Source organism: Micromys minutus (assembly GCF_963924665.1).
Source record: "Micromys minutus genome assembly, chromosome: 31".
Lineage (NCBI taxonomy): Eukaryota > Metazoa > Chordata > Mammalia > Rodentia > Muridae > Micromys > Micromys minutus.
Genome location: NC_137966.1, coordinates 12935558 through 12949327, shown reverse-complemented (window position 1 = coordinate 12949327; position 13770 = coordinate 12935558). Strand labels below are relative to the sequence as shown.

The 13770-nt window shown below is 51.6% G+C and overlaps 1 protein-coding gene across 1 annotated transcript in view; it reads right to left on the bottom strand.

Moving 5' to 3' along the window:
* ERGIC1 (endoplasmic reticulum-golgi intermediate compartment 1) overlaps positions 1–12081 on the bottom strand; it is a 92835-nt gene extending 80754 nt beyond the window's left edge. The window contains exon 1 of the mRNA XM_080942189.1: positions 11950–12081. Coding sequence (XP_080798315.1) covers positions 11950–11969 — 20 coding nt within the window. The 5' untranslated portion in view covers positions 11970–12081. The remainder of the gene's footprint in view (positions 1–11949) is intronic.
* Between the last annotated feature and the right edge of the window lie 1689 nt (positions 12082–13770).

Genomic DNA, 13770 nt, shown 5'->3' with positions numbered 1-13770 from the left:
CAGGGAAGCAAAAATAGAACAACCATACACCCGGCAAACTCTCTTCTCTGTGCATACCCAAAGGGAATGAAATCCCAGAGAGCTACCTGAACACCCCCGAACAAAGCGCCAGTCACAAAAGCAGCAACTCGGAGCAGCCACCACTGATGGAGGGACACAGAAAATGAAGCTCCTAGACATAGTGGAGCACTATTCAGCCTAAAAGAGAGAGAGAGATCCCACCTCGTGCCAAAATAGGCCCGGACAGAAGACATGCTAGTGAAATAAAACAAAATATAGATGGGGAAAAGAACCTAATGTCCATAGAGGATAGTGGGTCAGGGCTGGGTGGGATGGTTGAGTCAGAAAACACAAAGCAGACAGTTCGGTGAGCACACCTGGGAAAGGTCAGATGAAGAAACACACAGCATACCATGTGCAGGGCTTTGCTACACAAGGTCACAGCTGTTCCTTCTGGTGGCTACGGATTAAGATATCACAGAGGTAGCTCTCTGCTCCTCGCTGTTCCAGAGACAGCTGCATCTTCTCGTGCAGTGCCAGCCTTGTCTCTTAGACAAGATGGTGAAGGTCGGTGTGAACAGATTTAGCCGTATTGGGCACCTGGTTACCAGAAGTACCTTCTGCTCAGGATCTGGCAAAGTGGAGATTGTTACCATCAACGACTCCTTCACTGACCTCAACTACATGGTCTACATGTTCCAGTGTGACTCTACCCATGGCAAATTCAATGGCACAGTCAAGGCTGAGAATGGGAAGCTTGTCATAGGCGGGAAGCCCATTACCATCTTCCAGGAGCGAGATCCCGCTAACATCAAATGGGCTGATGCTGGTGTTGAGTGTATTGTGGAGTCTACTGGTTTCTTCCTCACCATGGAGAAGGCTGGAGCCCACTTGAAGGGTGGAGCCAAAAAGGTCATCATCTCTGCCCCTTTGGCCAATGCCCCCATGTTTGTGATGAGTGTGAACCATGAGAAATATGACAACTCCCTCAAGATTGTCAGCAATGCATCCTGTACCACCAACTGCTTAGACCCCCAGGCTAAGGTCATCCATGACAACTTTGGCATCGTGGAAGGGCTCATGCCATCACTGCTACTCAGAAGACTGTGGATGGCCCCTCTGGAAAGCTGTGGCGTGATGGCCGTGGGGCAGCTCAAAACATCATCCCTGTATCCACTGGTACTGCCAATGCTGTGGGCAAGGTCATCCCAGAGCTGAACAGGAAGCTCACTGGCATGGCCTTCCATGTTCCTACCTCCAATGTATCAGTTGTGGATCTGACATGCCACCTGGAGAAACCTGCCAAGTATGATGACATCAAGAAGGTGGTGAAGCAGACAGCTAAGGGCCCACTAAAGGGCATCCTGGGCTACACTGAGGACCAGGTTGTCTCCTGTGACTTTAACAGCAACTCCCACTCTTCCACCATTGATGCTGGAGCTGGCATTGCTCTTAATGACAACTTGTGAAGCTCATTTCCTGTTATGACAATGAATATGGCTACAGCAACAGGGTGGTGGACCTCATGGCCTACATGGCCTCTAAGGAGTAAGAGACTCTGAACCACCCACCTCCCAGTAAGGACACTGAGAGCAAGAGAGAGAGACCCTCAGTTGCTGAGGAGTCCCATTCCAACTTGGCCCCCAACAATCTCCCTCACAATTTCCATCCCAGACACCCATAATAAAAGGAGGGGCCTAGGGAGCCCTCCCTACTCTCTTGAATACCATCAATAAGCTTCCGCTGCACTTCCCCCCCCCAAAAAAAAAGATATGACAGAGGTAATTTGCTTCTAAAGGGTTTCATGAAGGAATCTGGGTCTCCACATGGCGATGCCTCAAGGTGGTGGTTTCTGAAAGAGCTGAGGCCTCATGCTTCTTAAAACTCTCCAGTGCTAAATGGAAGACCCGACTACAGATTGTTTCGTTTTGAACCAGGGCCTTACTCTATAGCCCTTGCTGACCTCCAACCTAGGGTAATCCTCCTGACTCAGCCTTCCAAGTGCTAGGATCACAGGCCCAGAGTCACCATTCCTGGGCACCCAGGTTTCTCTGGACTTCCTTCCTACACCCTTTGTCATTGGCTCCTCCCAGCCTGCACACTCGTGATGAGAAAAAGTCCTGCCTGATCCTGTACCTCACAACCCCCTCACCTGTACCGTCATAGCTGCACAGTTAGGGAGTAATCCAGCTGCCCACTGTTGTGGGGCCGCTGCCACGTGCCTCAGAGAAGGCGACCTGGCACCGGGTCTCTACTCCCCAATGGAATGTCTGTTAGCACCCAGGTAGGAAGACAGGGCAGGGGTAAAAGGTCAGAATGCAGGTCGCACGGTTCTGGTGTCCTGAGAGGGTGACCCAGAAAGGCCTGCTGCACAATCCAGTCTATTGGTGAGAAAGGTCAGCAGCCCTCGGAGGAAATGTGTGACACGGTCCCCGGAGAGCTCTTAAGGCAGCCAAGGTCATGAAAGCCAAAGCTTGTGCAATGGCCCCAGCCCGAGGGGACAGGAGTTGCAGCATGAAGGCACGTGGGCGCCTGCATGGGAGACTGAACACTGAAGGGACACTGGCACCATTCCATTGTCACTTCCTGAGCTGGGACAACCCATGTGGCAATGGGCAGCGTGTACGGCGGGGGACAATGGTCAGCTCTGCTTTGTCTAAAACTTCTTGGAAACCTAAAGTCAGCTCAAAATTCAAAGTTCACTTAGTTCTTAAAAACACGAGAAAGAAGCTGTCAGAAGTAAAACCAAGTCCAAGGGGTCAGACACGGGGACTTGCCTACGTCTCAGAGCCCTGAGTACCTAGTACACGGTACACAGTACGCCCTAGTGACCAGTGAACTCCCCACCCTGGCTGCTTCAGCCTTTGGAAGGAGCTCTGCAAGTCCACACAGGAAGTCCTGTCCCCTTCTCTGCAGCTCCACAGCACATGCTCAATGGTAACTTCCTACCCAAAGATGCCCACAGTGACAGGAAACAGTCACTCGAGCTTCACCACCACTGCCCCGCCCCCAGCTTCCATAGCAACGAGCCATAAATACAACTAAGACAATAACAACCAACATCGGGGTTTCTGTGGGATCACCCCAAGAAAATAAAGCGATTACACACCTTCCAGAGTTCAAAGCTGCTGAGAAAGCCAGTTTTTACGTCACAGACAGGCATGGAAGCCTCAGTTATATCACCTGCCGCTGCGCGTGTCTCAAGCCAGCAGGCACAAAGTTCCTCCCTGCCTCTGCACTGTGGAGGAAGGGTATACCCCTCAGGAGAGATCTGGCTAGCCTGGGCTACAACCTTCAGTGCTGCTCAGAAGGGAGCTCAAGAGCTAGCCTCAGCCCTCATCTAGATTAGCCCATTGGAGCAGAACTCTGACATACCACTGTGGCCCAGGCCCAGAATGCCAGGGGCTCTGCTCAAAGTCCTTGACCATCCAGTGAGCACATGCTGGTCACACTGGCCAAAAAGTGGGTCACAGAACTGTGCATAGCCAGAGACTTGTTTGGCCCACAGTGGTGGTTAACAGAAATGAAACTGCATTCTATAGCTGATTAACTGTAGTCATTTTAAGCTTTTTGTCATCTCTTAAAAGATGAAGGAGTCTGGAAATCTTAAAAGATGAGGGTTACACAGGCACACTGAAGCCACCTGTGCAGACAGACACAACTCTCCAGCTGCCACACCAAGCTCTTGGACTACCTTAGTGTGATACTCAGAGATACTCAGGCAAGCACACTGATGTCACCTAAGGTTGCTGCAAAGGGTAGCCCAGGACCAACCTGTCCCAGAAACTCTCAAGTGGGTATCATCGGCCTTGCAGAGACAGGACCTTGCTTCCCATGGTCACACACCATGTGCCTCCCACTGTGGTCTACCAGTCCTAGTGAGAATAAACAGCTGCTGGGCCAGGGCCTCTCCAAATCCCTGCAACAAAGGAGCACCCTAATCTACAGAGAGGAAAACTAAGGTCTGCAGCTATCCAGGGTACCCCAGCTATTGAACAGTGAGGAAAAAGAGCCATTATGAGAGACCCACCATACAGGAAGGGCTGATCTTGGGGCAGCTCAGAGCAGCCAGTCATCCTCTGAGGCATTTGCAATGGAGAAGAGCATCCTGGGAAATCTGGAGACACTATACACCACGAATGGACTCTGGAACCGAGCGAAACATCAGAGCAAGCCAAGCAACACCAGGACTCCAAAAGCTCTCTGGGGACGCTTCAGCTAATTCCTACGCACGAACAGCTTCTAGTGTGAAAGTGAAGCAGATAAGGCCTCACCAGGCAGAATTCATGAGAACAAATATGTTCAAGGTGTCCAGAAAAGCAGGACATCCTTGCAGTGAGGTGCTGGGCTCTGGTATTCCAGTCTTGCACACAATTCAGTAGCTGTGCGCCTGGTCAGTTCCTTCCCAGCCCTGGGCTCCAACTTCCTATCCTAAAAGGGAATTAGTAGAAGAAATGGTTACTGGAAAGAAAAGAGACCCTAGGCAATGGGAGGAAATGTTCTCCAACCACAGATCTGACAAGGAGACAATATCCAAAGCATACAGGAAACCCTTCAACTCTGCAGCAAAAGTACATACAACCTCAATCAAAAGGTCTGAGTAGTGGGTTCAAGGCAAACAGGTATGGGGTATGTATACCATACACTGTATGAAAGATTTGACTGTCAATATAAAGCTGACTGGCCAATGAGCTGAGGCAGGATTAGAAGGCGGGATATCCAGTAGGAGGAGGGGATTCTGGGAGAGGGACAGTCATGCCAAGAGAAGATTGAGCCCCAAAGACCGAGGACAATGGTCACAGCCACCGGGCAGAACTTAGAATAGAGGGATTTAATTATGAGCTAGTCAGGAAAAGATTCAAGGCTTTTAGCCTAAGCATTTATTCATATTTTTAAAAAAATCTCAAAGTTGTTATTCTGGGGAACAAAACAGCATCAATGGAAAAGTTCACGGTTACAAACAAGTGGCCCGTGGGTATGAAAGGGTATACCACATGAATCCTGGCGCCTCGCCTCACATCTCCTTACATGATGATGTCATCCAAAGGTGCTAAAGGCTGGGGATGGCAAGGAGTCAGGTTGCTGGGACTAACAACGGCATAACCACCATCGGAATTAAAGGCAGACCACCTGAACCAGCAACCTTGTAACTTGGTATCTACTATTCCCCACACGATTGAGTCGGAATCTCATGATTCTGCACATCTTTGTTCCCTGAGGATTAAGCACAACAGCCAAGCTGTGGGAACGACCTCAAGGCCCACTGACAGATGACAAATAGGAAGGCAGGGTGAGTACACAGTGGAGTACTATGCAGCACTAAAAAAATATATATATATACATAGGCCACGTAGATGGACTTAATGCTAAATGCTGTGAGTCAGCCACAGGACAAATACAGAGTGACTCCCTCCGTAAGCTCTGAAAACGGGCAAGCTCAAAGACGTGAGTGGTGGTTGCCCCAGACGAGGGAGAAGACAGAGGGAGCTGGTCAATGGACAGTTTCAGTCACACTGTGATGAGTACCTGCTGTAGACCTGCTACAGACACGTGCCCACAGCTAACAATGCTGTGCTGCGCAGTCGCGTCTCTGGGGGGCGGGGTAGATCTCGAGTATTCCTCTGCATTTCAAAATTCAAATTAACACCTCCCAACTATAAAGTAACTGTGCAAGAGGTTGCTAGGGTCCTGGACCTGTTTTGTACCCACATAGCAGTTGTGACTTCATAAGCATGTCTTATATTTCACTAGGAAGCACACACACACACACACACACACACACACACACACAGGTCAATTTCATTGAGTGGTACTTACAAAAGCAAGTAAGGCAAAGACGAAAGTACTATTCCCTGCGTCTGTCTCATGGGACCAGCACGGTTGCTGGTGATGTACGTGAACTGGCTCAGTGCGGAAGAAACCTCAGCATCACTTCCTCAGATGGCAGCACGAAGGGAGGCTTCGGGAGCTGCGGGGACTCCAGGACAGTGGGCGGGCGGGCAGCTGACGCAGCTCAGGTGTGAGCGGCACTGTTTCGGTTTTCATTTCCCAGGGCTGATGCTCAACTCCTCAGACTCCCGCTAACCACTGACCCATTCTCTGAGAGCTGTATACTAAGGTCCTCTGGGCATTTTTTTAAAAAATGCCTACATACACATAAGGTCTGTGAGTTCATTAGAAGTTTGGCTACTGGCAGGCCCCTCGTCTCCCGCACGGTTCCCACTATTTGGGTGAACATCTCAGATGGTTCCTGCTTCCTGCCCAGCTAGGCTTCAGGTGGGGTCCTGGAGGTCAGCTGGTGTCCCTGGACAGGGAGCCTGTGCCATCCGGATGTGCCTGTTCCCAAGGGCCTCCTTGAAAGACCTACTCTGAGACCCCAAAATTTCTGGGGAGGTCAATCTCCATGGCTGGGAAACAAGATAAATACAGCAGGCCCTGTGGGGGAAGGTGACTTTTATAGCGCTCCATCCTGCTTTCCCCGTGGGCCATGAACTTTCGGAGCGAACACACAGGAGTGCCAAAGGGCTGCCTCTCCTGTAGTTTTCCCACACACATAACCGACATAATTAGGTTAATAGGCCTACGAGCTCAAGCTGACAACAGATGATTAGGCTAATTACCCCTTCCTTAAAAGATCAATTAGGGCCGTGCTGCCCAGACTGTATTCTGAGAAATGGTGCCAGGCACTCAACAGCAAGGCTCCTTAGACAACATGCCTGACACCAACTGGGCTGAACCTGGTTCCTTCCATGCTTTAGAACGGCAGTCAAGCATTAGGGGAGAACACAGGCTGGTAGTGGGGTCCAATCGGTGGCACAGAGGAGGAGGGCTCTGTAGAACTCGGCATGGAAAGCAGAGATGCAGAGTCAGGGTGGGCATGGGGACCCTGTACGCCCCCAGGCTTGCTGTGATTTCTTCGGATTTCAATTTGAAGAACAAAGGTATCAACATAAAGGACGGGAGGCGCACACCTGTGAAACTACTATTTGGGGGAGCTGAGGCAGGAGGATCTCGAACTCCAGGCTCGTATGGGTGACTTAGCAAGTCCTACCTCAAAATAATAAGGGTGACAGTGTGGCTCAGTGGGAGAATAGCAGTCTAGCCCTGCATTTAATGTCCAGCAGACACAGACACACATACACACACATAGACACACACAAACACACACACACAGATACTCTCAGACTGGCTCTTTTTATTGGCCACTGTAGACGTAGAAAACCAGACTACTTAAGGTCAAACAGGGGGGGGGGAGGGCTAGGTAGGGCAAGAACTCTACCCCCCAGGGCCGCCTGTCAGGCTCCTTCAATCCCCTGTTCCTCGAGGGGTTGGCATCAGTCACTGGAAGGATTTAGCACAGACCCACAGGTAGCTCTGTTCTGATTTCAAGCAATGCCCATGGCAACCAGATCTAGAGGTGCAAGGCAAGCCTCAGGCAGAATGCCTTCCTCACCAGGAATCCACAAGGCCTAAGAGGAGGGACTGTTCCAAGTTAGCGCATGAACATAACTGTTAGCCAGAGAATGAGAAGGACCCAGAAGATTAGAACAGACTGCCAGAGTTGGTTTAAGGCCAAGCAGGGCAATTCAGTCAGAAGCCAAGAGAAGCCAATTTGAACCAGTCAGCTTGGATAGGAGTTTGGGCCTACTAAACAGCTGAGCTGAGCTGAACCAGCCAGCCAAAGTTCAGAAAGAACTAAAAAGGTTTGAGTTTATTCCAGCAATGAGCCTCCAAGACAACATTTACATTTGGGATGGAGACTTTAGCAAAAATTAATTTTAGAAGATTCTGGAATCAGTTGTTAGAGAGAGGAAGAGAGGAAAGGGGAAAGAAAGGGAGGGATGGAGTGCTTAAAGACAGTTGGAATATTCATGAGGAGCACACAGAGTGTGAGAGGGAAAGAGATACACTCTTACAGGTGGTTTTGCTTCTCTCTCAATTTAGAGACCAGGAAAGAGTACTTCCTGCCTGCAGGGCAAAGGAGCTGCTCTGGAAGCAAACCGCAGTGTTGTGCCAGCTTCTGTAATCGCCCTCAGGCCTGCTCACTGAGGTGGGATGACTGTGGTCTTCAGGGCATGGAGTGTGTGTGTGTGTGTGTGTGTAGGGGAGGGTTGAACGAGTCACCCCTGTGTTCCACCTCTAGTCTAGAATATTTTCTTTTATATAAACATGCTGTGAAGTATGTGGACCCATTGGTCTCTGGCTCTTCCTGGAATGCAAAGGTAGAAATGGAGGCATTTGTGTTGTTCCCTCAGTTGCCAGTGAACCATCAGAGCTCAGCGGTTGGTCAGCTTAGCCTACCACAGGGAGTAAGGGACTTCAGGTTTCTGCAGGACCAGACTTGATTCTCAGATCAATGTCACTCATTTCGAGACTGAAAGTGGGGTGCAGAAAATCTCAAGCCAACTACACACACACACACACACACACACACACACGAGGGGGGAGGAAGAAACCTTTGTGCAAGGTCCACTCAAATACCCTGAGGAGAGGGGACCTCTGGAAAGCTAGAGTAAGCAGTGGAGGAGGCCAAACCAAGTCATGATGGGGCTAGCACCACAGGCAAATGACCTATGCTGTCAGTCACACCTGTCCCAAGAGGTCTCCATACTGAAACGCCATTCTTGCATTTTGTACTGGGTCCCACAGATCAGCATCTGAATCCGATACCTGGGCCCTGTACCTCAGAACAGCTCTCCCACAGATACCCCCCACTCCTCACCCTCCCACCCCCGAGTGAGCCAGCACACATTCCATCCCTCCTCGAAGTGAGCACACAGCTAGCCAGGGGAGGCGTGCACCACTCAGATCGCGGGGTTTCAACATGGGGACTGCCACTGTGGCACAGCTGGCCATTGCCCCTGAAAGAGGGGCTCAGGCTCCAAGGGAGGCAGGTGTCAAAACTTCTGGAGTAACAAGAAGCAAGTGCCACTAGCCAGCCGGAACTGGGGACAACACCCCCCGGACCTAGGTTACAAAGCCAGTTCTGTAAGTTTAATGATCAGTATCTGTAAAACCGCTCAACGGGAACAAAGCAAACACGGCAATCATTTAAGGCTCAGCCTCCTCCCTTAACCCCTAAAACTCAGAAAGGGCCAATTCAAGGACGAGAAGAGAGGGCCTTGGGATGAAGCTCGGTGGCTGTGAGCTCACTTAGCATGCACAAGGCCCTGGGTTCCCCTCCGAGCACCAAAGAAAGGAAAACAGGGATGCAGAATTCCCCACCAGCAGCTGGAGTATGCAACCACACTAGACAAACTGGCCTGAGGGGAACCTCTGGCCAAGCACCATTCTACGGTGCCGCAGACACAACCACATATAAACCGGACATAAATCCTGTCCCTTGGGAGTCAGGTACTGATGAGAGAGGGAAGGGAAGACGCATAATAATTTGCTAATTGATTGCAAAGCGGGTGCTTCAGCGAATGGGTACATTCGAATGGTACTTACTAGTAGTAGTGGGCAGGGGATAGTATTTGCTGTGTCCCATACACCACCTGGTCTCATGTGAGTCTGTCAATCACACCCATGGCATGGTCAGGAAAAGACACCCAAGTTAAAAAGCTGGTTTCCCCTTGGTCTTGAACTGGTGAGGAATAGGGGTGTTCTAATCACTGCATGCCCACTGTGCTCCCCACTATTAAAAGATCTGACGGAGTGGTGGCCCTCCAAGATCCCCCTTTTGCCCCAGATCTAAGGTTTCGGTGCCAACAGACCAAACACTGATTCCAGCCTTATCCAAATCCATACAGAGGGTTTCTACCAGAAGAAGATTCACTCACTCTCTTTGGTGACAAAAGGGGTGGATGTCAGGTTTGCCTGTAGAGTGGATATCCCCCAAACCCAGTCATGTGACACCCTCCTCCTCTATACACTCACACACACTTCTCTGGCAATTCTACAGGGCTATGCCATGTGCCACCCATCCCCTAATGACAGTACAAGTGGCAGGTGGCTAGACACAGGCCACAACACTCAGCAAGCCAAGGAGTGGCCCTGTGCGTGGGAAAGGTCTCTAGAGTGACGTCTTCCTTCGCACTGGGTCCTGGAGCTACGTCAAAGTGTGAAAGGGAACACATATGCTGGATACACAACCCACCCTGCATGAGGACATCAGACAGTGAAGAATCCATTCTTACTGGCCCCTAGTGAGCCCCAGCAAGCAAAGACTTTCTAAACTGGCATTGGTGGGGACCCTGTAGCACCTGGGCACTCAGGACCTGAGACACATCCAGACCCAGGGCAGTAGCATCCCAGAGCTGAGCTGTGTGCTCCTTAAACCAGCTACTGACAAGCAAGCCCTGAGAAGGCTAAAGCTGACTCCAGCTGGTTTCCTTTTTTTTTTTTTTTTTTCCATCTCACCTACTCCCAACCCCAAACTTCCAACCAGACCCCAGATCTGCTCAGCCCTTCCAGCCTGCAGGCAGGGGAGAGAGCTGACAAGAATAAGTAACCACAGCAGTTATTTCTCTAACAAACTTAAAAATCCCTAGAACTCGCAGAACCGTCTAGGGACAGGGGAGGGTTGGGGGACCCAGGGGACCTTTGCAGTCAGCCCTGGGAGGTTTGGGGGACCCGGATGTGCCCACTGCCCTTCTTTCTGCGCGGATGCATTGTGGTAACGGGTATGCTCCTGAACACCAGCTCGGAGCTCTCCGGATTCGAAGCTGCCATGTCTGTAGGCTTTTGTCCAAGCCCAGGTATGGACCCCGGGGCTGCCTCAAGCAAGCAGGAAACTGGTTTGCCAGATGGTACCAGTGCCCAGAATGAGCTGAAAAACACTTTGTCTGGATAAGAGTTATGAGGTCAATGTCCTTTCTAGGCCTGGACCCCAGGTTGCCCATATTCCACGATGTGATCTGAACTTTGGGCCATTTTTAGATTGACTGTCACCCTGTTCTGCCTTTCTACACACCAGTAAGAGAGGAAGGAGAAGGGAAACTGTGACAGATGAAGGAATACCCCTTTCCTGGCTGAGGAGAGCACCCACAGATCTCTCATTTATGGATGCCCTACTTCTGAGTTCCAGGCTGTGGAGACTGGGCCAGGGGTGCCTTATGATCCCTGTCTTTCAGGTGGGGACCCTATTTTTAGTGCCAATTTGCAAGAGGTGAAACCGATATTTTGAGCTCGGCCAGACACCTGCTGGGGTCAGCCAGCTGAGCAGTAAGGGGGCTGCACCCTAAGCCTTTGCTTCTAACACTGAGAACACACTAAGCAGCTGGGTGGAGAAGCAGAGCCAGGATTCTAATCCTATTCCTCCAAAGCATCCCACCAGCCCAGGGCATCCAGAGTTTCTTATCTCAAGCGGAATGTCTGGTGGGGAGGGAGGGCCCTTCCCAGGCAGGCTTCCAGAAGGCCTGGCCCTGTACAATGGTGTTCCAGGAGGCAAAGGACCCTACAAAGGCGCCCACTGTAGTGGCTGCAGGGAGTCTGGTTCCTCTGCAGAACCTCAAGGTCCCAGCCTCCTCCTCCTCTTCGCGAACTGTCCCCATGGTTTGGGGGGCAGGCCTTCACATCTGGTAGGCATTGGATTCTCCAGGAACTAAGCTTCTCCAGCTGCTGCCAGACTGAATGGGGTGCAGCCCTGAGATCCCACAAGGCAAAGCCAGGCGTGGGGGCCCCACCTGTCAGCGGGCATAGGGCCCACTAGGGCAGACATGGGAAGAAAGCCCGAGGATGCCTGAGCTCCTTTTCTTTGGGAGTTGAGAGAAGCTTTGGTTCCCAGGTTGGGGGAGGGGAATGCAAGATGGGGACCCCGCAATTTGGAAAGAGAGTGCGTGGGCTTGCCCGGGCTGTACGAAGGGTGGGAGTAGGGCTCGAGCTCCGAGGAAGGCCGCGGTCCCCTAGGGCCTGCCGAGGCGTGCACCATGCACCGGGGTCGCGTTTGCACGTAACGGGGGTTCGTCGCCCGCTGCAGGGGGCCTCGGGCCCGGGGGCCTCACTCACCTCCTGAAGTCAAAGGGCATCGTGCCGCCGAGCCGGTGGGAGCGTCGCAGGCCAGGCGGGCCGCAGCGCCGCGTGGGTCCGAGCCCGCTGCCAACGCCTCCTCGGCCGCCCCGCCCCCGCCAGCCGGCCCGACACTCGCCACTCGCCACTCGCCTCCCGCCGCGGGAAGTGACGCTCTGCGCAGCCCATTGGGCGCCGCCGCCTCCCCTGGCCGCCCCTTCCGCCGCCCGGTTAAAGGGGCCCGAGGGCTGGCCGGATGGGAAGGCCCTAGAGTGGGATGCTACCCCAGCCCAGGTCTCCAACGCTCACGCTTTGGTTCTTTTTGGCCTCTGATCTTTTTTTGCCTAGCCTAAGTAGGGCCTCGGGGCAAATCCCTCTGTCTCTAGCAGTGGGTTTTGTGCTTCTAAAGCAAAGCCATTGTGTTGTGAAGATCATAGAGAAAGCTGCATATGGGGGGCGGGGTTCCTTAGCTCTCTCTGGGTGAAGGTTAAAACTGGGGGAGGTGGGCAACGCAGTCCTGGATTGAGAAAGTCCACCCACCTCCCAAACATCCCTTGCTTCTTAGGAAAAGCCATCTAGCTCCCTGAGATCTGCCACCACCCCCTTTTCTATCTGCATTACTGCTAACCCTGCTTTTCATAGGTATCAAAGGAGGCAGTTGGGCCCCTGCTTTAGTGAACAGCCTGGCATCTAGTGAGAGCTTCTTCACCTGGTAGGGTTGTAGGGTTGGGTTTAGCTATCTCCTTTTTCATCTTTCATTTGGGGTTGGTGTCAACTGGTATTCGTTGAGCATCTGACCACCTGAAGTCAGGTTCATGGTGGGGTTATCCAGAGGCTCTGAGTACGCACGACTAGAAATGGCACCTCTGATTGCCCCTGGATCCTCCGTTCTAGAAACACTCAAGTACAGAAAACAGCTCTTTCAACTTGCTGGGCTAGAGAAGGAGGCAGCCAAACTCTATAAACTCTTTGTGATTGGCTGATCTTCCTTGTCAACTTGGCATACCTGGGAAGAGGAAACATCAGTTGAAGAATTGACTCCACATTTACCTGAGTGTATGTGACGTTTTCTTCGTTCCTACGTGATGATGTAGGGAGGCCTAACCCTAGGAATGAGTAGCACCATTCCTAGGCAGGTAGGCCTGGGATCAGAAAGCTACCTGAGTGTGACCAGTGGAGTCCGTCAGCAGCCTTCCTTCCACCACAGGTCTCTGCTTCAGTTCTGCTTCATGGTTCTTACCTTGAGTAGTTGTCCAGACTTCGCTCCCCAAGGGGCCATGGTGTGGACGTGCGAGCCAAATAAAAACCCTTTGCTCCCAGAGTTGCTTTGGTGGGAGTTTATCAGAGCAAAGGAAAAGCAGACTAGAACACCCATGTAAGGGAAACCTGACTTATGAACTTCCCTGGGTTCTGCTGCTGCTGCTGCCTTCTTCAAAGTCGTGATTTAAGACAACAACTTAGGGAGGAAAGTGGTGTCCAAGTTCAAAAGGCAGGACCAGGGGTCGGGGCAGTATCCCAATGTAAAAACAGACGGAAACAGCTCTTTGGCCTCCTGAAGGATTGGAATGGGCAGCAAGACCCAGGGTCTGCAGAGATGGAGCATGGTTTCATCCCACTTCCCCTTCCATTCATTCATTCATTCATTCACTCATTCATTCAACAAGCACCAGCACTCTATGCTCTTATAGGAAATGGGAAAGTTTCAGCCTATACCAAAGCCTGGGAACAGCAGAAAGAAACAACAGCCCAGGCCTTCCAGAACCATTGAGTGCAGATTAACCCAAGACAGAAGTTGTGTTGGTGTGGGTAATTGATCTCATC